Source organism: Cibotium barometz, chromosome 61 (genome assembly GCF_041138505.1).
Source record: "Cibotium barometz isolate CiBa-2024 chromosome 61, ASM4113850v1, whole genome shotgun sequence".
Classification (NCBI taxonomy): Eukaryota; Viridiplantae; Streptophyta; class Polypodiopsida; order Cyatheales; family Cibotiaceae; genus Cibotium; species Cibotium barometz.
Genome location: NC_141106.1, coordinates 21,515,272 through 21,541,305, shown reverse-complemented (window position 1 = coordinate 21,541,305; position 26,034 = coordinate 21,515,272). Strand labels below are relative to the sequence as shown.

At 44.8% G+C, this 26,034-nt stretch overlaps 1 protein-coding gene across 3 annotated transcripts; it reads right to left on the bottom strand.

Annotated features, from left to right (window-relative positions):
- Positions 1 to 4,314: 4,314 nt before the first annotated feature.
- On the bottom strand, positions 4,315 to 24,522 carry LOC147604661 (glutamate receptor 3.4-like). 3 transcript variants are annotated; one of them, XM_086794555.1, is made up of 6 exons: positions 24,089 to 24,522; positions 6,740 to 8,100; positions 5,988 to 6,271; positions 5,859 to 5,890; positions 5,360 to 5,766; positions 4,315 to 4,791 (listed from the first exon to the last, which is right to left on the bottom strand). In XM_086794555.1, the coding sequence occupies exons 1-6, from the start codon at positions 24,357 to 24,359 to the stop codon at positions 4,480 to 4,482; spliced, it is 2,667 nt and encodes an 888-aa protein (XP_086650681.1). In that variant the 5' UTR covers positions 24,360 to 24,522; the 3' UTR covers positions 4,315 to 4,479. The 3 variants fall into 3 exon arrangements, with proteins under 3 accessions (XP_086650681.1, XP_086650682.1, XP_086650683.1); XM_086794556.1 differs by lacking the exon at positions 24,089 to 24,522 and adding an exon at positions 9,083 to 9,225; XM_086794557.1 differs by lacking the exon at positions 24,089 to 24,522 and adding an exon at positions 8,232 to 8,472.
- Between the last annotated feature and the right edge of the window lie 1,512 nt (positions 24,523 to 26,034).

Below are 26,034 nucleotides of genomic sequence, written 5' to 3'. Positions count from 1 at the left end.
TCTTGGGAGGAATGATTGGAGAACACATTTTAGAGAATTTAAACCCCCACTATTTTTTAGTCCCGCAAGATATGCCATCTATCGTTGTAGTGCAGAGTAGGGCCTTGATATGGAATTTGGGGGCATGTAGCAAGTTTCTCTAGTTTTTATAGGAGATAGCTTTGATTTGAAAGGGCTTGTGGTTCATGGTTCTTAAGTAGAGTGGACATGTTGCACCAATGGAAACTCCTCCTAAAGATTTTGATGCTTTTGGTGGCAATAACACTGAATCATCCCTAGTCCCACAATTCCATATTGCTCTCAATCCGATGCACATCCCTATTGTCGAGCCTGAATTTACACTTGAGTTGTTCGACCTCCAAGAACCACCTTTGCTTGTCCTTGTACCAAATATCACCCGTGCATTTGATCCCCGTTTTAGGTAGTTTGTGGGCATGAGCAAATTCCTCTCTTTGAACATAATTGTTTAGAGCTACGATGGAGAACTAGACTAAGCCTAGATGGAGAACTCCCCTAAATGTAGGGAGGTTTGCCAGAGAGATAGAGTTCCCTCTTACATGCTAGGCTTTCTAGAGAGCTTTCACTAAAAGGCCTACCACCATAGGGCTTGATAGCGACAAGGCTAAAGAAGCGGGCAATTGGTAAAAAATCCTTCCATCTTGGGCAATTTGCAATTTTGAATCTATTGATATGCCTATTGAGAAGACTGGCCTATTCTTCCTCCTTCTTTTGAAGACTCATTTTACCCGTTTGGTTGTCATTCTATCTATAAAATTATTACCCATTTGGCTGCCATTCTATCCAACATTATTACCCATTCGGTTGCCATTTTATCTGGAGCATCTACAATATTTGGAACTCCCATGCCTCCTTTGTTCTTTGGAAGCATGCGAACTTGTGAAGCAAATTTAGGGAATTTATACACCTCTACATCCCCTGACCATAGGAAATTCTTGCACATGGCTTCCAAGCATTTGATCTCCCTTATCGAGGGTCTTGGCAAGAGAGAAAGTAAATAGTACTTGGGAAGAAACAACTTGCCTATCGGATCATGTTGGCATCCTTTCGACTTGTCAAACTTCCTTTGGGACCTTGGAGTCATCTTTTGTGTAGAGTGACTTCAAAGCCCATTTGGATGCCCAACTTTGGATGCCCAACAGACAAAAAATATGGCCTTCTTGGATGACTTTACATCCCTGATCCTTTAACTGAGACTTTTAGCATAGTTTTTATTTATGTTTTTTCATGATTGATTATTGATCCTAATGCTAGGAAAAAAAGGTAGAGTTTTTATTGAGCCCTCATCATTATGGACCAAGCTATTTGTATCATCTAGAGACACATTTGGCCCTTATGTTCTGGCAATTCTATTTCTTTTAAAGTTCATTTTTCCATGGCATCATGCGCCAACTAGAAGAGAGCATCCGTATTCTTATACCTCTTTACATAGAGGGTACTCTTAGTTGGACTATTGCAAAAACCATTTGTTACTAAGTATACATTTATTTTCTCGTACCATGCTTTGGGAGCCTAATTAAGGCCATATAAAGCGTTTATTAACCTGCATACTTTAGACTCTTTCCCCTTCTCAATAAAACCACAAGGCTAAGATACATAAACCTCCTCATGCAAATCACATTCAACAAGGCAACCTTGATATATCCAATTAATGTACATTCCAACAATGATGCACTACCAATGTAAGAATGCCCCTAATTATAGTCATATGTGGCTTGGGTGCAAAGGTCATCGTAATCTATGCCCTTCTCATCAACATAACCCTTTGCAACAAGTCTTGCCTTGAAGAGCGACTCAATGATAACATCAACTTTAAGCTTAAGCGTATAAACCCACTTTGTGCCAATGGCATTTTTACCATAAGGCAAATATAAATATAAAGTATCATTTTTAGGATTGAGTTGAACTCATCTGGCATGTCATGCATCCATTTTCATGTGCTTTCTCAAAGGAAACATGTTCCTCTTCATTATATATGATGGCAATGAGAGCATGATCCACAAAAGAATAAGATGCAGAACATGCATGTGTCTTGCTTGGCAAAGGAGTAGCTAATTGGCTATCCCACAATAATTTTAGCATACTCTTAGACACCTATATGATTTTCCTTTCCTTATCCACTGCATCAATTACAATTTCCTCATCAATAGATTGACTTGTAGACTAAAATGCAAGCTGATTTTCAATGAGGGAATTATTGTGTATTAGTTAGTGTCAAAAATGACTTCTATACAAGTAACTATTTTTCACACTAGGTCAGAAAACTTAAAATGGTTCAGCCTTAATTACTAGCTTTAAGAAAGTATGGAGTCCATATCCTTTCCCTATTTAACATTAAGCTCGAGGTCAGACCACTTCATATGTTCGAGCGTCATCTTGCAAAAGATAAGATAAGTGCCCATTTGAGCGGGTAACATGGCAAAGCGCCTTACGGTGGTATCTCGGGCGAGTGAAATCATGTTAACCAATGGAGTGGTTTAAACATACCCCCATCCTAATAGTGAGTGTGTCCTCACATCACCCAAGTCAATCCGATGAAGTTACTATTGAGATGTATTTTGACCATGTTAAAGAGTGTAGCCAAGTGGTTATAGAAGCTACCAGATTTGGGGAGGGTGGTGGAAGCCTTCTTATGGTTGGCTAGTGACTCTTTTGATGGTGGGAATCTTTGGTTTGGACTTCACGCACTTCTCCCAAATCTGGGTCTGGTGCAAAGAAGTCATGTGGATGAAACATATCACTTGTGGAGCCAAGAGGAGCCGAGATCAATGGAGTGAGGAATGGGGATTGTGGTTGTGGTTGTGGTTGTGGTTGTGGTTGTGGTTGTGGTTGTGGGAGGTTGAGGTTGTGGTTGGGCTAGTGCCAAAAATGGCGTGTGGGTGGTTGAAGGTTCCTCCATTGCTCGACTTGGGGAAGAAACATGTGGGTTGTGGCATGTCTCCCATTTATGCCCTTCTTATGAGATCCCTAATGAGAGAAATTCAATGATGTCACACCCATCCAGCACCCTGACCTATTGTTTGTATTATGGTGGGACTCAATGTAGTAAAGGGTGAGAAGGGGATCTAGCCCCATGGTGATTAGTTTTTGAGGAAGACCGTGAGGCCAACCTTGTCAGGGCCATGAGTCCATGACGCCAACCTTGGTAAGAGGCTACTTCGGTAAGTGAAAAACGTCATGACACTCTACCGATGGATTAAAGATGTTTCCGAGGGGGGTTTTGACTTGCGCGTGAATGAGGGTTCCTCGGATGGTGCGGAGCATGTCATGATCTAGGGAGTGAATCATCCCTAATGGTAAGTGACATTTCGGCAAATGGATCCGAAAGATCTAGAGACCACTTTCATGGCTCCGTGCATAGGGGTGATGTTGTGGATGTGGCTATGTCAATTGCCATGGTGTGTGCATGAATGTTCCTTGCACAAGGGAATAAATCCTTATGTAATGAAGGGGAACACATTAATTGGACAATTAGCCATGGGCGCTAGGACATGTAAATACATAATGGACTATAAGTCCATGTGAACACACCATGGGCCATATAAGTGAATTAGGGGAGATGGACAATTACCTTTTTACAAACTTAATACATATCTTGAGCCCAAGCTCTTGGCTATGGTGGTACTCCCGTCGAGTACATATGTGTGGTACTCCACTTGAGGGAATATTTTCTCCTTACCCTAATCTCTTTGTTACATTGGTATCAGAGCCTAGCCTTTTATCCCTTCTTCTTCCTTTCATTCACTTCTTGCCAAAAAAAAAAAATCAAAAAATATATGATTCTTAATTTTCTTGATCTTTTGGTCTTTCACAACATTTTCTTGGAAATTTTGGTGCAAGCATTGAAAATACTTCAAGTTTGATGCTAAGAACCATGGCAATGGTGATCTTGAGTGGTGGCCATGGCATTAGAACATGATTTGGTCTCATGTTGGAGCAAATAGGACCAATTTTTGACAGTCATACATGGCACGACCAAATTTTGGTGTGCAATGGACAAATGATGGATTGTACAATGATGTACAAGGATGCAAGTCATGCTTTCGAATGAGTACACATGCCATGTGGATTTGATTGCATTGGACATAAGTCCGAGGGGGAAGGGTGATTTATATTTAAGAGGGATTCTACAAGTGACAATGAAAATGTATAGATACTTGGCTACATTTTAATTCCAATTTGTATAAAAACTTGTTAAATAAACTGAAAGTGTTTCCTTTGTACGGTAGAATTACAAGAATGATTGTTTACCTTTATAGTTAATGAAAGCCTTAAACATCAAATAGGTAAGAAGAGTATTGTTTTTTCTTGTAGCTTTGCTCAAATTTATTTATTTTTAATTGTTTTAATGAGTGATGATTTATTTATTTTTGGGTGAGTATAGGTATCCGAGTCTGGACTTGAGGCAACATGGCATGAATCAAACCTTGTACAAACCTCCATATGAAGTATTGGTGTTGCTTAATCTCCTCTCCTCCCTCTCCCACCAAATTTAATAGATTGCTTGATTTGCTCCCAGCATTGCAGCAGCCAATACTCCTTGACAACATAAATCATACTACACACTACTGATACTACCCCCATGATGAGAAAGAGGACCCAGAAGCTCCTGATACCTAGCTGGTTTGACTGCACTTGAACACTGGTACCTGCCTCCTCACAACTCTTCCCCTTGAACCAGTAATCCCGTAGTTGAGCTAGCTCTCCTGTCTGAGACATTTGCAATATTGCTTCCGACAAGTCCTCCGTGATCTCGGACCCTCGAGGGAATGCCTGCCTCCATGACCAGAATTCAAATGGTCATAATAAAAAATTTGTTTCAATGGAGGCAAAACAAAGATCATAATCAGACATAAAATTAAGGCAGAAGTGTAACACAACGCATACATATGCATGGCATGCATCCATACATGCCCACAAAGCAACCACCACCTTTATAGAGATGCCTTGATTTGCTGAATTTCGTAAGCCTCAATACATGCATGCATCCATATATGTTGCCTTCATTCAGCTAAGTTTTGTATGCCTCAATACATATGCATGGCATATATATACATGCATGCATCCATATATGTTGCCTTCATTCAGCTAAGTTTTGTATGCACCCACACATGGCAAATACTTTAACAGAGATGCCTAATTTTGTTAGAAGTGGAAAGGCAGGATCCACAACTGCCCCTGTCATCAGGGGGCCATACAGGCAGCCTGTCAGCTTGCCCCTACCCATTGCACAGGCGGGGAACAGCCAGGAAGCAGGTGTGTATCCAGCCTAATCTTTACCACATGTCCATTGATTGTGGGAGGAAAAAAGAAAACAGCAAGCTGAGCATTTGCAACTTACAAATCCCCATCCACTCTTTGTGAATTCTTGCCCTGCAATCCCATAACTATCACAATTAGATGCAAGGAATATCTCCACATAAGGAAGCTCATCCACTATTGCTGCAACGCCCCCTCCATTCGGCCCCATGTCCAATGCCCTTTTATACTCATCCCGAGAGTCCAAATCCTTCAGTCTCTCTGGACTTACATTAAGATCAATGAGATATTTTCTCACAAATGATCCTGTTTGATAACCAATGGGTAGATTTGTTCGAAGCAAGCTGTCCAGTCCTTGAATGTTGGGTGTGAGCTGCTCAACTGTCAGAATTGCTGTGAGACTGGCTGTGTAGCTGGAATTCAATATCAGTACAACAAATAGCCATAAAAGCAGAACAATGCGGCCAAGAAAGCTGTGCGCACCCTCTCCTGCGTCAAAGAGAAGCTTGATTAGTGCAGCTTGAAACAATCTTTTGGAAATGAAAAAGGCCCAACATGGGGACAGATTTTGAGGGGTTTACTATGAGCTGAGAACAATGTTGCAAAGATAAACCTGCACAAGAGAGATGCCAAAGCTGAATTAAAATTCATTCGCAATTGCGAAGAAAGAAAACTAATCTCGTGAATGATTATCAACCTTAAGCACTTACGACAGCACGACGATGACTTGGTCTCTTGGGTGCTCTCGTCGGAATTCTTGATTCTGTCGGTGCTCTAGGATCCAGATGACAAAACCAGTGAACAAAGTGAATCCAAGTATTGTACCCCACATGGTAGCTGTGAATGGGCGGAGAAAGGCCCATCGGTTATTGCCTTGCTCGTCTTTCCGTGCGACTAATACAACTAGCCCAGACTCAATGTATGGCTGAGTGAAATCTACCAATTTCAGGCGCTCAGCCGTGATGGTTATGTCTCCAACAGCAGCATCCAATTCCTGGCGACATCATAACATTAAACAAGATAAGAAGAGAGTTGGGGGGGGGGGGGGGGGGGGGAGAGAAGATAATCTTTTAATATCATATGACATGCTGGTGAGACTACCTTTTCACTGTCGGCCGTTTTTCGTGACACGTCGCGCGGTTGGGATTTCTATCCGGAGGGACTCGGTGCCCGAGGGGATACTTGGCCGCCCGCAACCCGGGAGGCCTAACGTGCCTACCCGGTGCGTGAGTGCGTCTAGGTGCCTACCATGGGTCCATGCCTTGCCTCTCCAAGCACTTCCTCCCCATATAGATGCATTATATTCGGGGCGGTCAAGTATCCCCCTCGGGCACCAAGTCCCTCCGGATAGAAATCCCAACCGCGCGACGTGTCACGAAAAACGGCACACAGGCCAATACAGGCCAATACAGGCTGATTTTGAGTTAAAAAAACAATGCTTGGAAACGACCCTAGTACATACCTGGTTAGCCACCCTATCGGTCAGATTATCATACTCTGGATTGATTTTCCCAGTAATATTACTGGACATAACATAATACTGCAACGGCACTGCATATCTAAGATGGCTCACAGCAGCCTCAAAGACCTTAATGCAGAACCCATCATATTTAGTAACATTATTTATATCAGTGACTTGGCTTACAAGCTCAGTATAGCCTGCCTTTTTAGGCACTCCAATCTTCAAAGGTTCACCATTTCTGGGGAGTACCCAACCTCGTGGTGTGTCAGTGGTCCCCCCTGGCCAGACTATGGCCAATTTAGTTGAATTACCATCTGTTGCATTTGGAGCCGTGGTGAGATTACTAGAGAGCTGTGGTGGTGAAGCCGAAAGACTGGTTCCGTTTCCCCAGTAGGCTACCACGAGTGGGCTTTTTCCCACCATGTTAATGTACTCAAAAACTGCATCCTTTATATCTCCTGCTTCATCAAACTGTATAAGACCAGATGTGCCAGGGAATATTGTCTCCAACACATTCTCTCTCAGTTCGGACCCACCTTGCAGAACCTTCAAGTGTTCAAGATCGGATGCTCCACCAGAATTGACAGGCAATTTGGGAGCTTCCGTAAAGGTTAAGTTGTTCCCTTGTGCAAAATGTAGAGAAATCGCATGAGCAATTGTATATACAGAATCATATGCATATAACCCATACGCATTAAGGCTTTGCATGTCTGTAGAGTCCATCTCCTGCCACTGGGCTAAAAGGCTATGCAATTGTGACGAAGAAGAAATGTATTTGCGTGTTCCAAGTAAACCTTGAAACGACTGTGTGACTAGTGGGTCAAGATTAGGCCTCATCAACTCATTAGCTACTAAATCTGTGACAATCCAAACATACCCAATCTCTACCATACGTAGATAAAAGGCTTCGTAGAGGATTTGAAAGCCCAACTCTTGCTGAGTGTGTAGCACAAACACTCTGCTCTGGGAATTTTCAAGGCGTGTGAGCTCTGCACGGATGCCTATCGCATCAATGCCTGGGTAGAGGGCTGCTCTCTCCGCTATTCTGCTCCCTTTCTTCTGCAGTGAAATGCTTAGTGCCGATGCTCCATTAGCTCCGTAGTCGTCGTCGGTGTAGATCAAGGATACCTCTTTCCAGTCAAAGCTTGCAATGAGAGCTGCCACAGCCTCCATCTGCATTGCGTCGCTGGGTGCAAGGCGGAGGAAGTAAGAATACTGCTTCTCTGACAAACTTGGGTCTGTTGCTCCAAATGATAAGATGGGAACCTGAGTAGCCCTCCCAATGTGTGCAACAAAATGTGAAACCAAGGATGATTGAGGACCCACTATAGCCACCACCTCTTTCTTCATCAGCTCCACAGCTGCATGCAACAAGAAATATATTAGATCATAGGAAGAGGTCATGGTTGGCAAACATGTAGCTTCTATTAAACCAGCACTAAACCCCCCTCAGTTGACACCATACAAGAAACGGCACAAGGGATAAACACACCTTACTAACAATGTAGGATGAAAAAGATGCCTCACAGGTAAAAAGCATTTTCTAGTCATCAGAACATGTTTTGACAGTTCTTAACCAGCTAAATTGTGTACACATCCATTGGGTCTTTAATTATCTCCTCCTTTTCAATCCTCTCATTTTTCCCCTTCCCTTTTTCTGCTACATGTTTTGCCTTCTGCTGCAACTTTCCCTTGTTTATCTCCCCTTCTTCCCAAACCTACACATTCTTTTTCCTTTCATATTCTACTCTCTGTGGCATAACCACATCTTGAAAGGCTGCCACACAAAGAGTTCATTCTGCACAGCTACTAGTGGCAACAAGTCGAAATTGTAAGCAAGCACAACAGCAAGAGGGTGCCTCTAAACGATTCAAATCCAGGTTGGGCTGTTCCATATACTGCCTCATTTATGCAACCACCGGAGACTCTGGAGAGGAGTGTGACGTGTTTTTTTGTGTGAGGTGCTGAGGACGGTGTTGCTGTTATTACCAGTCTAGCTGTCACATACAGGATTCACAGTGTCTTCAGAATGAAGAATCACCAAGACCAAAAACGTCAGTATTCCCAAGAGTAGAGAGAGGTCCTGAGTTGTGCCTTCCAACAAATCAATCATGCAAGATTCAACGTGAACCCTTCACCAAAAAGATTTAATAGCATTCTCCTGGTAGAATTTTCATCTTAGCCGGCTTCGATCATTGGATGCCATGTCAGTATTCACCCTTGCACAGTAACATGAGCATTGGGTGTAAGAGAGTCTGGCTTAGGCATTTCAAGTGACTCGACTAGATCAATAGAACAATCTTTAAGCAATGGAGAAACACGCACTTAAACAACTTAACTCACCTACTCTTACACAGCATGGGATCCCAAATTCCAATGGCCAGGACAGCCACCCCCCTTGCACCCTCCTAATGAGAGGAAGATTGGGATGCAAAATTTGGAAACCTGCTCTAGAATAAAGCAACATGCTCCCAAATGTTGTCTTCATTCACACGGTCTCTCCATTTAATCAACCACTCAAAACACCACCCCGTTTTAAGGGTTTGTTTCCTATATTCGACAACTGTGTCCAACTCATGGGAAACATAAACCATAGTTTTTTCTCGTACTGGTACGAACCTATTCGCACGGTCCAGTTCCATATGGTCTCGTATGGTACGAATTGACCGTTGGCAGTTTTTAGCCGTTTGCAAAAGTGGCCGTTTATGACCGTTTTCTGCCCATTTTTAACCCTGTTTTCAACTGTTTTTTTGGGCTTGTCTTGCCCTATAGGCTTGAGCTCTTGAGCCTCATTGCTCAAATCCTTTAAAGTGCCCTCCCCCCCAACCTTCCCTCACATTCACATTCCATAGCTTGAACTTTGAAGCTCTAGCCTCCCTCTTTTTCTCTCAACTATCAAGCATCTCTCTCTCTCTCTCTCTTTCTCTCTCTCTCTCTCTCTCAACTATCAAGCATCTCTCTCTCTCTCTCAACTATCAGAGATGCCTGGGATTGTTTCTACTTGAGCTCAAGAAACATAGAGGCAGACAGGAGGGCGAGCCATGATGTACCTAGACAGAGGACCCAGATGTACTCTCAGTTTTGGTCTCATAGGCCACTATGGCGTCTTAGAGACATTAATATATCATTTCATTTCTCTCTCTCTCTCTCTCTCTCTCTCTCTCTCTCAACTCTGAAGCCTCTCTCTCCCCCCTCTTCAAGCCTCTCTCTCTCTCTTTCCCTCAACTTCTCAAGCCCCTCTCTTTCAACTTTCATTCAAGCCTCTCTCTCTCTCTCTGGACTCCCACCCCCTCTCTCTTTGCCTCACCTTCTAAAGCCCCCCCTCTCTCAACTTCTCAACTCTCTCTCTCTCAAGTGTTTTTAAAAAAAACATATTTTATATTACAGTGTCACAAAATTTCATATCATATCAAAAAGTCCGGTATGGTACCATACCATATAGTATCGTATTTTCGTACCGTGACAACTATGACATAAACCGATAGATCCTCAAGTTTCGAAAGCTCTTGGTTAGACATCAAGCTATCTCCTACACCAACATCCAATGAAACACCCCGACCAAGAAGTCCACTTACCTGTGTGTCCGCTCAAGATCAATGCCCGCATAAACATAACCGTGAATCTCGTCAAGTATCTGCAATCCATAGTCATCTACACACAAACCACCTAAACATTCATGAGAACATAGGTGGGTTCGGCTAACACTCACCACCCAACTATAGGCTCTGTCACGACCCTGTGTTTTTCTTTGGACAGTATGCAGGTGTGCACGGGGACATGGTGGACAGTGTGAATGGCATCGGGTTGGAGTCCAAAAAGTAAACCCATGTGTGGACAACCCCAAGTGTGAAGGGGGCCAAGTGATTAAAGTCTTCTCTCATAATCCATGGGGACAAAGGGTTTTGGAGGGGACAAAGGTTTAAAAGCCTTTAAAAATAAAAGAACCCTTTTTAGGGGATAATCGTGGCCTTTATGCTTATCTTAGAGGGAGTCGAGCTGCAGCATGAGTCGCATGTGCTTTTTGGGAGAAAACAGGGCTGGCGGGCTGTGCTTCAAGGTGAGCTTCAGGGCTGCGCTTCAGGCTGACTGTGGCTGCGTGAAGGAGAGGACATGCTGATTGACTGCGTGGCAACCAAGTACAGGCTGCTGCTCGACATCTGGTTCAGGGCTGTGTGGCGACCAGGTGCAGGTGCTGTCCTGTACGGATGTGTGCAGGCGCAGCATACAGGAGGGCTGGACTGTGCGTTGGTTGGGCAGGCAGTGCACAGGGGCTGCACAGCAGATGTTTTCCACCCACAGTAACTGGCCGGCTACAGCTGCATGTTTTCCTTCTCTCTCTAGGCGGCTGGCTAGGCTGCAGAGAAGTACAGTTTTGGATTACACGTAGTCAGGACTGCTGGCCGACAGGATTGTTCACTCTCTTGTGGAGGGTGGCAAGTTGCAGGAGAAACAGTAGAGGGAGGGCTGAAGCTGTGGCACATGCTCTTTTCTCTCTCTCTCTCTCGCTTGGTGCACAGGAGGGCTAGACTGCAGGCGCTCAGGGTTGCGTGCTCTTCTCCTAGGAGGACAGGGGCTGGTTTTTCATGAACATAGACATCATGATGATGGCGTTCAACTGATGGAACTTTCAACTTCTCTTTGCTTTGGATTCGGGACTGTTTTGGGACAGTTTATGGGCTGTTTTTGTTTGGTTGCAAATTCAGCTATGTACTTGGGTTTTTGGCTGCAAGTACAGGTCACTTGAATATGTTTCTTGGCATGGGAGAGATGCAAGCTCGCATGGCTGCGTGCTCATGGAGCAGATTGTTTTCTTCGTGCTAGAAAGGAACAGAGGGACCTACAGCTATGGGCATCTCTATGTTGCCAGATGTTTCATGAGGGAACAGGTAACTAGCTGTATGGAAACAGGACAGAAGTTTCAAAAGGGAAACAGGCCTAAGGGTTTCATGTGGAAACAGGTCGTAGGTTTCTCGAGGAAACATGTTTTTGGGTTTCTCCTGGAGATAGGTCACATGCAGGCAAAAGGTACAGGAATGGACACATGTATGGTACAGCCTTGCTACTGATTGGACAGGGGACAGGGAATCCATGACAGAGATAGATAGTACCCTTGGAAGGTAGAGAGGGTTTGTACAGGTGTGTCAACTGTATGGTATGCTGTGCTGTGATACGAGTTCTCTTTTGAGAGACAGTTTGGGAGTCTGTGTTGTGATGCAGAAGCACTGGATGTGTCAGGGTGTGATGCTGTTCATAGTGTGAGAGGCTATGGATGGTTGTGGCAGCCTTGATCATAGGAGAAAGCTTCTGTATGCAGATTCAATGTGAGAAGAGTCTTTCGATGCGAACAATGGCTGGACTTGTTTGTGGATGCCGAGTGGACAAGAAGCCAGATGCAGGTTCTTTGCAGGCTTCAAGGATTCTACTGCGACGGCTGAGTTCCCAGCCTTATATTGTAATCAAAGCTCTTATAATCAATTAAAGAAATACCGCAAGGGGTGCCACTGCGATTTGGGGCCAATCGGTGTCCGTGTACTATTTGCAGGAGCACTCTAGCTCCCCCTGTTTGTTTTCCTTTTCTAGGTCCTCAATGGTGTTGAAGCGTTTTATGTGCGAGTGTTTGTTTCACCGCCCGTCAAGGCCGGTTTACATGGTTCCGTTGTCGGGACAATCGCCAACTTTCCTAAGGGGGTGAGCTCGTGGTTGTCTCAGGAGAGTCACATCAAAAGCTTCAACATGTGGAAAGTGAAAGGGAAGTGCAGGACACAGTACAGGATTTTGTGTCTTTGCCTATATGAGGTGAAGAGCAAGAGCTGAAGATGAAGTTCAGGAGAAAAGACACCAAGAACAAGAAGTAGTCGGCCAGGAACAAGAAGCAGTTGAAGTGTTATGGTGCAAGAGATGCGTTGAAGGCTATGTATGGCTTTCGACAGTTTGTCACCGGTGGTATCTTCATAGAGGCTTCATGGGTTCGGTAGACAGTTTCGTTCTATGTTTAGCAGTGGTGATCTACTATGCTTCATCGAGGACTTGTGCTTACCACTTGGGTGGAGTGCAAGCAGGTTTTGGGTGCCTGAGGATGTATCAGATGAGGCTCAGATGGAAGTGGAGGAACTTGACGAGGTTCTTATTCCTGAGCATATACTGGCACATAAGGTAAGAAAGGTAAAGGGTAAGGTTTCCCGTCGCTATCCTGCGAAGTTCAAGAGCTGTTCACTGATGGATACGAAGTGGATGGAGGAGGTTCACTGATGGATGCGAAGTGGATGGAGGAGGGTGACTTAGCAGATTCACCTCAGGAGTTGCAGCTTTATCTTGATGCCTATGAGTTGGAGTCGACTCTTGTTACGGCTCATTCAGGTTCAGCAGAGCATAGGTCTGGAGCATTGCCTGATGCTCAAGAGGGGGGTAGCACCTCCGCTCCCTTGTTACAGACAGGCTCGGTTGTCATCTAGGAGTCGCTTGGTGACATCTTTGTATTCACCCGAAGGTACTGAGGCTGACAGTACATCTGCTTATGGGACTTCTATGATCTTGTGTTCTAGACACATGAGATGATGGTTGAGTATGGTTCACAGTCGCGCGCACCTGGAACTCTAACTGCAACTATGGATAACTCTATGGAGGGCATAAGTCTTGCGAGCAGTCCTAGAGTTGGTTTGGTTCATGGAAATATGGATCGAACTCTGTTTGTGCATGTATGCATACACTTTTTGAGGTAGAGGTATTTTTGTATTCTGGTGCCATTGGATCCTGGTATCATTGAGAATACATTGGGAAAATACTCTGCATTGTGTCATATGCTGCATGTATGTTGGTATGATACATCAAGTACTTTATTATGTGCATGGATGCACCACTGGGTGTGACTCCTGCGGGATGACCATGAAACATATGTGGGAAAGTACTTACTGGATGTAGTGTTTGGATGCATTGAGTGCTTGCATATGCTCATGTTGTACCATCAGTCGTGGGTCCTGCGGGATGCCCATGGGCGTAAGGCTTGCGAGCAGCCCTTCGACTGTTACTTTGGAGTAGGTAGAGCATTTTGAGGAGCATATTGTTTGCGAATGCATATGTGTGTCATGCATATGTTTGTCATATGTAGAATGATGCATGGTTTTGTTTTTGGCTAACACAGTTAACGTGTTTCCAATTGGTTTTAGACTTTTGCTGTAGGTTCTGAAGGAACAAGCAAGAGGAGTTTGTCACTTTGGCGTGACAGTGTGGCTTATTGTGCAGGATGATTGTATTATCACCCAGATGCATTGGAAGGCCATTGTTTTTGCCATATGGGGTGTCTTTGCTCATGAGATGCTTTACTGTGCCATTGAGTGCAATCGAGGACGCTTGCCATTTTTCAAGAGGGGGGTTATGTCACGACCCTGTGTTTTTCTTTGGACAGTATGCAGGTGTGCACGGGGACATGGTGGACAGTGTGAATGGCATCAGGTTGGAGTCCAAAAAGTAAACCCATGTGTGGACAACCCCAAGTGTGAAGGGGGCCAAGTGATTAAAGTCTTCTCTCATAATCCATGGGGACAAAGGGTTTTGGAGGGGACAGGTTTAAAAGCCTTTAAAAATAAAAGAACCCTTTTTAGGGGATAATCGTGGCCTTTATGCTTATCTTAGAGGGAGTCGAGCTGCAGCATGAGTCGCATGTGCTTTTTGGGAGAAAACAGGGCTGGCGGGCTGTGCTTCAAGGTGAGCTTCAGGGCTGCGCTTCAGGCTGACTGTGGCTGCGTGAAGGAGAGGACATGCTGATTGACTGCATGGCAACCAAGTACAGGCTGCTGCTCGACATCTGGTTCAGGGCTGTGTGGCGACCAGGTGCGGGTGCTGTCCTGTACGGATGTGTGCAGGCGCAGCATACAGGAGGGCTGGACTGTGCGTTGGTTGGGCAGGCAGTGCACAAGGGCTGCACAGCAGATGTTTTCCACCCACAGTAACTGGCCGGCTACAGCTGCATGTTTTCCTTCTCTCTCTAGGCGGCTGGCTGGGCTGCAGAGAAGTACAGTTTTGGATTACACGTGGTCAGGACTGCTGGCCGACAGGATTGTTCACTCTCTTGTGGAGGGTGGCAAGTTGCAGGAGAAACAGTAGAGGGAGGGCTGAAGCTGTGGCACATGCTCTTTTCTCTCTCTCTCTCTCTCTCGCTTGGTGCACAGGAGGCCTAGACTGCAGGCGCTCAGGGTTGCGTGCTCTTCTCCTAGGAGGATAGGGGCTGGTTTTTCATGAACATAGACATCATGATGATGGCGTTCAACTGATGGAACTTTCAGCTTCTCTTTGCTTTGGATTCGGGACTGTTTTGGGACAGTTTATGGGCTGTTTTTGTTTGGTTGCAAATTCAGCTATGTACTTGGGTTTTTGGCTGCAAGTACAGGTCACTTGAATATGTTTCTTGGCATGGGAGAGATGCAAGCTCGCATGGCTGCGTGCTCATGGAGCAGATTGTTTTCTTCGTGCTAGAAAGGAACAGAGGGACCTACAGCTATGGGCATCTCTATGTTGCCAAATGTTTCATGAGGGAACAGGTAACTAGATGTATGGAAACAGGACAGAAGTTTCAAAAAGGGAAACAGGCCTAAGGGTTTCATGTGGAAACAGGTCGTAGGTTTCTCGAGGAAACATGTTTTTGGGTTTCTCCTGGAGATAGGTCACATGCAGGCAAAAGGTACAGGAATGGACACATGTATGGTACAACCTTGCTACTGATTGGACAGGGGACAGGGAATCCATGACAGAGATGGATAGTACCCTTGGAAGGTAGAGAGGGTTTGTACAGGTGTGTCAACTGTATGGTATGCTGTGCTGTGATACGAGTTCTCTTTTGAGAGACAGTTTGGGAGTCTGTGTTGTGATGCAGAAGCACTGGATGTGTCAGGGTGTGATGCTGTTCATAGTGTGAGAGGCTATGGATGGTTGTGGCAGCCTTGATCATAGGAGAAAGCTTCTGTATGCAGATTCAATGTGAGAAGAGTCTTTCGATGTGAACAATGGCTGGACTTGTTTGTGGATGCCGAGTGGACAAGAAGCCAGATGCAGGTTCTTTGCAGGCTTCAAGGATTCTACTGCGACGGCTGAGTTCCCAGCCTTATATTGTAATCAAAGCTCTTATAATCAATTAAAGAAATACCGCAAGGGGCGCCACTGCGATTTGGGGCCAATCGGTGTCCGTGTACTATTTGCAGGAGCACTCTAGCTCCCCCTGTTTGTTTTCCTTTTCTAGGTCCTCAATGGTGTTGAAGTGTTTTATGTGCGAGTGTTTGTTTCACCGCCCGTCAAGGCCGGTTTACAGGCTCCAAACTAAATATGACCGCCGTAAGCCGCTCCCTGAGCTAGAGACCAATGCAACCCCAACATAGCCCGCACCTCAAGGCATGTGTGTTCCATACCATTTACCCCAAGTCCTCATCACTAATGCGGCTAGCTAGTGGGCTAACCAATAGCTGGGTCCTTGGGAGGCCCCTCTCCCAAGATTAGAGTTCACCAAGGAACTCCCTCACAACTAAGAAATGGGTGTCCTTGGGAGGCCCCTCTCCCAAGGTTAGAGTCCCACCAACTTTACAATTTGCAAGTGGGTTACATTTGACTTGTGCGCGACTTGCACAAAGACACAGTAACTAGACCCTAGACCTAGATGGTGCCTGGCAACATGTCCCTAGACAAGGGCTCACAAAATGCACAGTACCCATCCCAAAATGAGTCCTAAGTGTACTGAGTAACCAAAACGTCCACATGGCACGCTAGTACGGCAAGTGTGCGTGTGACACGATCTACCCCCTTGTGACCAAAATCGGCCTAGTTTGCTTGTTGTAAGGCCCTAAAAGGGGGGGGGCGGGGGGGGTCAAAAGGACCCTTTCACACCATATTTTTGGGATTTTTCCACAGCCCATGGCCACCTGTCCAGGCTGCTATAGGTATCCCCAAAATCTTCCCTGCACCCTTTTTTGGCCAGCCGTTTACTTGGGTTCTTTGAATTACCTTCTCGGCACCCCAAGGCGATAACAGATCTGTCCGCCTTTCCCGCATATAAGTGCCTAGATCAGCCAGTCAACAACACTGATTTTCACATTGGACTTTCTGGTTTCCAATGAGGCCCCATCAACACTCGCCATGAGGACGGTAGAGGATGCAGAGGACTGGAACCATAGTCACATGAAAACGCGTTTATGGAGTGAGAAACCCCGAAACGTTTCAGAAACTCCTAATTTTTTTGGTTTCTCAAAAAAAAAAGTTTCTCAAAATGTTAAAAGTTCCTATTGTTTAGAACTTTAGCAATGCAAAATTATATAGAAAAAAAACCGAAACCTTGGCGTTTCTTAGCCGAAGGCCGAAACATTTTGCCCTGAAACCCCAAAAACCCCGAAACATTTCTGGTGACTATGACTGGAAGGCAGGGAGGATTCTAGATAAAACTGGCAAGATTTGGTTAGCTAGAGAGGAAATAGTGGAAAATGAGAGGTGGGCCCTCTGTTTTTATAGTATTTTACATAGGAACGTATGTTACGTACGTTCGTAAGGAATTCTTGAAAATGTGCATATGCAGAACAACATACGTGCGTGCGCAAATGTGAACGTGCATATGCAAAAAGTGGGAACATGCATGTGCAGATATGAACGTGCATGCACAAAAAGTGGGAATGTGCATGCGTAAAAAGTGAGAACGTGCGTGCATAGAAAGTGGGAACGCGCATGCGCAGATGTGAACGTCTGATAGGCCAAAGCTGTTAGATAAAATTAGATATTGTATGGTCAATCCATAGTCCAATTGCATGGATCTATTTTAAGATATTTTTGACAAAAATAGAAGCTAGTCTATTTCTAGCTTATTGATCTCCTATAAGGAACTTTGTGCACACATTTTTTTCATTAATATGGAATTTTCTTCTTCATGCAAGCTTTCCAAGATTGAGTTCTTCAAGCTTTTTGATACGTAGTGTAGGGTTAGCTTAGGGTAGATTTTCTTGTTCTTTTTACAACATTGGTATCAGAAGAGAGTTTAACCGCAACAGCAGCATTGTGGGCGATTTGAGAGTGTTGGTGGCGCAAGAAGTATCAAGGACCGGTGGTTGTGCCCTTTTTCACAGCAGGCGACCTCTTAGGGAAGGTCGTTCACATGCAGATTTCAAAGCTTTTATCAACCAGTCTCATGCAGCAACACAAATTTTTGCTTGGAATATATCGGGGCTAATCAACAATAGCAGAGGGAGGAATGCATAGTTGTTACGAGGCGCGCCTCTAACAGTTCGAGGCGTACAAGGCATTCGAGGCATCCACCCAAACAAAAAAAAATGCTGGTTTGAGTCTTTAGACGGGGGCTTTAAGGGCCCAAGGCAGCCCCTCTCACACACACTCTCTCTCCCTCTCTCATACATTCTCTCCCTCCCTCCCTTAAGCCTTTCTCAAGACCCAAAGTTCAAACTTCAAACTTCAAACACACTAGGATGATGATGTTTTTTATACCCACTTTTGGAGCTATCTCTATACTCTACCGGTTCATTTCAGTTCATTTCATTTTTACTTTGTACCCTTGAATCTCGATGATGAGGATGGACTATTTTGGTCTCATAGGTCATTTTGGCCTTTTGCAGACGTTTAATACAGCTTTCTTTCTTTCACACACACACTCTCTCTCCCTCTCTCATACGAAGATGGCCCGACGAGATGAGGCCCTTTATGAGGAGCTACAGCTTCACATAAGGACAAAGATGAACACCATGCGACAGGAGCTTGAAAAGGAATCAGATGCATGCCCAACGGAAAGTGATATACGAAACGTTGAAGGAAGAGATATATGTCCAATTGAAGGGAGAAATGCAAGCCCGAGTACGGGTTGAGATGGAATTAGCCCAAGCCTTGATGCACATGGAAATGAAAAAAGAGATGCAGAAATGGAAGGATGACATGCTCCGAGAGATTGGCACAACAGTTGCATCGTACGAAGGCACTTTGAAGACATGTATGGCTCACCGCGAAAAAGACATCACAGAAATGCAAAACACTTTGGAATCATGTAAGGCAAAAGTGGCTGCAGGTGAGAAGGAAATGCATTCATGGGCTGAAATTGCCAGTGCCACAAAGAAACAAATTGAGGAAGTCAACCCATGGATTGAAGTAGTAAAAAAACAAAAGGATACACCAATCAATAAAGTAGAGGTGATGAATGCTAATTGGAAGAGGAAGCCAAGAGACGGGCACGTGCCTTACATGTACGTGTAGTTGGGTGGGAAGATAAGGGAAATCCCCAAGAGGATGCAAAAGCTCTTGCAACAAAAATTGGAGCCACTAATGTACCCATTACCGGAGCATGGCCAGTAGGCAGAGATGAAACCAGGGCGAAGATATTGATCATCAAGTTTGGTGACTTGGAGAAGAAGAAGGCCTTCCTCTCCAAAAGGATGGCCCTTAAGGGGGAAAAGATTTATTTGGATGAGGACCTTACATCGGCACAGATAGAACACCGGAAGGAACACATGCCGCGTGTGCTTGAGGCAAGGAAAGAGGGGAAATGGGTGGTATACAGAGATAGCCGAGTCATCATTACGGAGAGGAGGCCCGCTTGACGGTGCACGGCCTATGAGACCTTGCGATTCACGGTGTGGAATTGCAACGAAGCCCTTAGAACAGATGCAGGATACTTTCAGACACAGTGATATTGCTATGTATACGGAGACCCATCAGTGCACAAACAAGAGGCTTCCTGACATCCCGGATTATAGATGGGAATCAGTTTTCTGCCCTCAGCCACGCACAGTGGGAGGTACCAGAGGATCTGGAGGAGTGGCAATACTTTACAGGGAGGAGCGGATGAGGGGGAGATTACAGATTATGGCAGGCATTTTCTCACACTCAGGAGTGCACATGGGTTGGTCATATACAATGGCTTATCGAGATGGCAAGGATCAGATGCTCTCACACACTGGAACTCTAAAGGGGGAGCAAGCACAGTGGACTACTTGATGGGATCTCCTTCATTGATACCTGATGTGCGGGGTTTCACGATTTCCAGTAGGCCCATTGGCATAGCAGCCGATCATGCATACCTGAGTTTCACACTAGTAGGTAGATCCCCGAGAGATGGGCCAGCCACTCATCTACCTAGGTACCCGAGATATCAGTTTACACGTGAGACAGTTGGGGTTTATCGAGGTGCAGTATCTGATGGCTTGTTCGCTTTAGACCCGCATAGCCCTCTGGACAAGATCACAAGAGGATTGGCAGGTGTTCTACATGCATCCGCCTCATATGTGTTTCCCTGCACTATGATCCCTTCCACCCACCCCCGCAACACTGCCCCACAGAACAGTTGGCATGATGATGAGTGTCGTGAGACAAGAACACAGCTACAGTGTGAGATTGCCATTGGGTCTCACACGCATAGACAGGCCAGGATGATCTTTCGGCGCCTTGTGCGAAGGAAGAAACGAGCCTATCTGGCTAAGCTAGAGGAGGAGATCTACCAACTCTTCTTGGGGATGGACAGCAAGAGGGCATGGAAGATGTTTCATGAGAGACAGCCTGGTACTCCGATTACTGCACCTGAGGCATGGCATACTTATGCTAGAGAGCTATATGATGCACCAGGACAGCCCCCCATCCCCCCTCCACTGGGAGCTATTAGACCGGCTAGCAGCACCTTTTTTACTATTCGGATGGTGCTAGATGCGATAGACAGGTTACAGAATGGAAAGGCACAGGATCATGATGGGCTAGTTGGAGAGCACTTCTCATATGCACGAGACACTTTGGCTCCGCTCATCGTACATGTGTTTAATCGTGCCATTTGTGAGGGTTTCCCAACAAGCTAGACAGAGCATATCATTGTACCACTCTTTAAGAGTAGGGACCCCATGGTACCAAGCAAGTACCAAGCAACTACAGGACGATCATGATTGGTCATTACTTGGCGTAATTATATGGCTCTATATTGGAGTCGCAGCTGAGTCGATGGGCGGCTTAAGGAGAGGATTTACTACCTTGGATCACATACTGACACTTCGGGCACTTATTGAAGAGGGCAGGGCACAGAAGGGAAGGATATACTACTGCTTTGTGGACTTCTGCAAAGCCTTGATACCATACCACGTGCCAGGCTTATGCACAGATTGCATGACTTGAGGTACCCGAGGATATACAGTGGGGGATATATGCTTTGTATGAGTCTGTGACAGGCAGAGTCCGAGCTCCAGGCTGACTATCTGATAGGGTGACCAGCACGATAGGGGTGAAGCAGGGATGCCCGCTATCGCCCACCCTCTTTGGACTGTACATTGATGCGGTCTCTGATTATGTAGACAAATTGGGAGGCCCAGGGGCATGCCTAGCAGGGGTGTTGATACCCATCTTGTTATATGCTAATGATATTGTTCTAATCTCAGACTCTCCGGAGGGATTACAAAGACACCTGGATGCATTACAGGCTTTCTGTGCGGATGGAGATCTGACAGTGAACCTTGGGAAAACCAAGGTTATGGTGTTTAACACCACACAAGCATGGGTGACGAGATCAGAGCCTCAATTCACTTTCCGAGGGGAGCCGGTAGAGTACGTCAGGTCATATGTCTACTTGGGAGTTACTTTCACAGGACCGCGTTTCTCCCTAAAGGAGGCAGCAGCAGGTAGATTAGCTCGAGGGCATGCAGCCTTGGGGGACACTTGAGAGGCAGTGAGCACACATACAGTTTCAGGAGCCATGCACCAAATTGTGGCTATTTGATACGCTTGTCACACCGGCCCTCCTGTACGGAGCTCCAATTTGGGGACCCAGTATACATCACAAATCTCAGAGAGGGACAGATGAGGGATGGAGGCAAATGGAGAGACCACTGATTATGATGATTGCCCGGATGATTCGGAGCAAATCATCAATACCACATGAGATTGTTCGGGCTGAGCTGGGTGTCCCACTAGTAGTAACCGAGGCCCTATTCTAGGCAGTTACCTTTTTACAGCGGCTATGGGAGCCAGAGAGACCCTCTTGGCAGACAGGAGGCCAAGCCATGATGTACCTAGACAGAGGACCCTGACAGATTTCTTCGGCACCAGCACCAGCAACCCAGCCCACACACCTCCTGATACCTCCTCCATTGGGTCATTAGGGCACCGACCACACTCCCAGGGAGTCACCACTGATAGAGCAGTTATCTTATGTCGTGCTCGTCGGCCACGTCCACCACTATACCGACCACGGCATCCTCACCATCGCCAGATCATAGCCATTATTGCTCGGCATCGGAGGCGCCTACCTCGCTTCTACGACCTCTCCATTCTAGACAGCCCCATGGCGGAGATACTTGATCTAAGGAGAGGGCAACACTTCAACTAATCAGCATACATGGATCTACCTAATATAAATTTTTCAGTATTTTCTACTCAGTATCATCTCAAAGTCTTACAGTTCTGTTCTTATAACTGTAGGACAATCAGTTTATTGTACTTTTTAGTCTCATTTAGTTGTTCTCTTTGATGAGACACCAACTTCACATGTACTCTCAATTATGGTCTCATAGGCCACTATGGCCTCTTAGAGACGTTAATATATCATTTCATTTCTCATACACACCCTCTCTCTCTCTCCCTCAAGGCTCATACATACACACTCTAGTCTCTCTCTCTCTCTCTCTCAATTTTCACTATATATCTATCTATCACTATCTATCAATCTATATATATGTATATATAAAACAGACGCCTGTAACACGCCTCTAATGTCTCTAAAAAAATACGAGTCTTTCGAGGCGCGTACCATACCCACCTCGTACCAAACGCCTCTGACAACCTTGGAGGAATGAAAGAACTAATTGTACTTTTGTGGAGTGTGATATTGTCACATGCATCCCGCACTTCGAAGCCACGTAGATATATCTGAACAAGAAGGTGCAGGACCTGGAGTGGAAACTGGACCCATGTGAGCCCAATCCGAGACGAGAATATACTGAAGTGATACAGTCCCAAGCAAGAGACAGAAAGTGTCTCATAAGTGAGGGAGCAAAAGAAAGACTAGGCAAGATGGAAAAGTGAGAGGCCAACCCACCTAATTATAGGTAAGAGGGGCTGGCCGACTGGACATGATAAACTGGCCGACTGGACATGATGTAGCTGGCCGACTGGGGAAAATGTAGCTGGCCGACTGGGGAAAATACATCCAGGCTGGGAAAAATCCCAAATATATATATATATAAAAAAGGGGTGGCCAGCCCACAATCAAGGGCCATGAAAAAGGGACCAAAAGGGACACCAAATATGGGCAGAAACTGGGGATGAATGTGCTAACACAAACGTCGGTGTCCATTGCAATAGGCTGCTAGTCGGCCAGCTATAAAACAACCGACAGCACAAGAAAACCCACGACTGGAGGAAGACCCAATCGGCCAGCATATAGGCAGTCGGCCAGTAATACAACAGCTGACAGTACACAAACAGCCTCCCCACAGCCAGCAAAACTTGGGAAATGGACAAATGAGGAAAAAAATAGGGAACTACCTACACGGGCGGGCACACCCACAACAAAGGCCCTGATGTGTGATATGTACAAACAGGAGATGACTGCTAACAAGGTCCTGTGCAATTTTTACGCTGCATCAAGGAAGGAAGCCTCTGATTACGAACGCAATTGAAGACTCGCAGAATTTTGGCTCTATAAGAACCTCTTTTGGAGATAAAGAGCAACAGACAACTCTAAAAGGCATTGCATATAGAACTTTTTGCCAAAAGTTGTTTGAAGATTTGTCCACATAGGAAAATGCAACATCATACATGCCCTAGAGGTTGTGCATATTCAGCTATTTCATCCAATGCCCATATCATCAGAAGGTGAAAGCACTCTGCATTGTAAAAGACACCAAATCTGCTTCTGCTTTTTCACAATCTAGAGTTCCCTTTTGAGGGGTCCACACAATCGGTTTGCCACAAATTTGTCACCCGATGCCTCACCATGGTGAGAGAATTAGCAAGGTTGCTACGTCGACTCCTTGTAAACGCAATGTAACAACTGGAGCTATGGTACCCCAGTGCAAGAATGCTCAAAAGCATTGTATCAGACATTTTCTAAGGGCACTTTCAAATGATTTGGGACAAAGTTGAGTATTTCCAATGTCTTTTACCCACAGTCAAATGGACAAACAAAGTTTTATTTGAAGAAAATCCTATCAAGGAGAATGTATGCAACATAACAAAATGAGTATCATTCACCGGAATGCTGCCATGTAGATCTCAAAAAAAAAGGCTACATGGAAATCAAGCTGTAGGAGTAGCCTGATTATACCTCTATATGAATCTTTTAAGCATGCATGCATATATACATACATATATGCTTAAACATAGGAGCCAATAGGAAGATAAATTTACCTGAAGCTGCCCCTTGTAATGGGCTACAGCCAGTATCAAAAATTTCCAACTCAATCTGGGTTCCATTCAGCAAGTCTTCTGCCTTGTTCACATTCTGGACTGCAAGCTGGAGTGTCTGCAGAGCAACTTTGCCTATTGTGGAGTTGAAGGCAAGCAGAGCTCCAATCTTCACTCTGGAAGGACTTGAAGTAAAACTGGAGGTGCCTGAAGAGATAAACAAACAACAGCAGGTAGCTATGGTGAGCGGCAACCTTGAAATGCAATGCAGCATTGTTTTGATTGGTTTGATTAACGTATTGGACTTAAATAGATAATTTGGCACGTGGGTGGTGATTGAATTGGGTTAAAAAACAAACAATACGCATGTGGGTGTTGATTGAAAATGGAAGCCATTGGCCAAGAACAAATAGACAAAAACACACACTGTAGCTGCAGCTGCTTTTACTTTTTTTCAGCTTCACTCAAGCTTGATAGTCTGCTTCATGGCACCACCAAATACCTTTTTATCATGGCTGTCGGCGTGCTAACAGCCTTCTAGAAAACTGGACATTGAGCGACAAGAGAGAGACAATGCATGCGCTCGCCTGCCAAGCCTGGAAGGAGGGTGGAGAGAGAGAGAAGGGTGGAGAGAAAGAGAGAGCGCGAGAGAGAGAGAGAGAGAGAGAGAGAGAGAGAGAGGATGGGAGTATCAAAAATTATTTATTGCTGAATATATATAGGAGGTAATTTTATGTTAGGGATACAAACCTTTTAGATGAAACCTTTCACCCAAAGGGTCAACGTTGATAGAAACCGTTGAGATGAGAAAATAAAAATCTTACACGCTTTGTTAAAATAATTAACCCCCCAACAAAAAAAGGGTTTGGTGGTATATTTGGAGAAGGACACTCTAAGCACTTCTAAGGGCCTAGCTAACTAACTTAACGTTAATTTTGTGTACCTAAAAGTGCTAAAGTTAAAGTTAATTTTGTGTACCTGAAGTTAAAGTTAAAGTTATTTTGTGTACCTAAAAATACTAAAGTTAAAAGTTAAACTCTGTAGTAGAAGAATGTTACATGCACTCCATATCACACACCTCCTAGTAAGGGACTGCCTTGCCTTCCACACTAGATCCAGTCACATCCATGCATTGGAAAAACTTGGCACTAGTTGTGGGTTGCCTATAACTAGCCCATTGTGGTTTATCACACATGTCCACAAACATGTATGAAGGGCCCCTAAGGTTATGCCTACCAAAACTCCTACACAGAGTATGATTTAACGTCAATTTACACATTGTACCTATGTGACTCACATGGGGTTTCAACCTAATAGTAAGTACTCTTTTAATTGGACCTTAATTTTAAAGCTTTCTTTCATGCTACTCTCTCTAACGTATGCTTTGTATGGTAAGAAATAGTGATTATGGACTCTAGCGACAATAACCTTTTTGAGGTTACACACACCCTTTTTAATTCATTAAAAAAAAAACTTAAAGCTTTTTACCATGCGACTCTAACATATGCTCTCTGTATGGTAAGCAATAATGATTATGGACTATAGTGGCGTTAACCTTTTTGAGATTCTTTTTAGGAATGATCATAACTAACAACATGATATGCTCAATTTAATAGACAATTCATGCATTGATGAGCTCATCTTTAGCCTACGTCCACACATTACTACCATACAAATGGCTAAAAATCCTCCCTATAGTGATGATGTAAACATGTATAAGGATCATGTGGCTAATCGTGTGTAGAGACATAAGGTAAGCTAATCTCTCCTGTAATGAGCCTCTCCTTGAGATAATGATAATGTACCTCTATGTGCTTTATGCGAGCATGAAACAATGGGTTCCTTGCAATGGCTAATACACTTTGGCTACCAGTGAAGATGGAGGTGAGGTATTGTTGTCCAACACCAAGATTTGCCAAAAGGCATATGAGTCATACACACTCCACATG

Excerpts from the sequence above, each read along its gene's own strand:
- LOC147604661 (XM_086794555.1), bottom strand. The coding sequence starts at position 24,359 with ATGCTGCATTGCATTTCAAGGTTGCCGCTCACCATAGCTACCTGCTGT. Across the intron at positions 5,891-5,987 it reads CAAGTCATCGTCGTGCTGTC|GTTTATCTTTGCAACATTGT; the intron begins GTAAGTGCTTAA and ends TCTCTTGTGCAG. Across the intron at positions 5,767-5,858 it reads AACATTGTTCTCAGCTCATA|GAGAGGGTGCGCACAGCTTT; the intron begins GTAAACCCCTCA and ends TCTTTGACGCAG.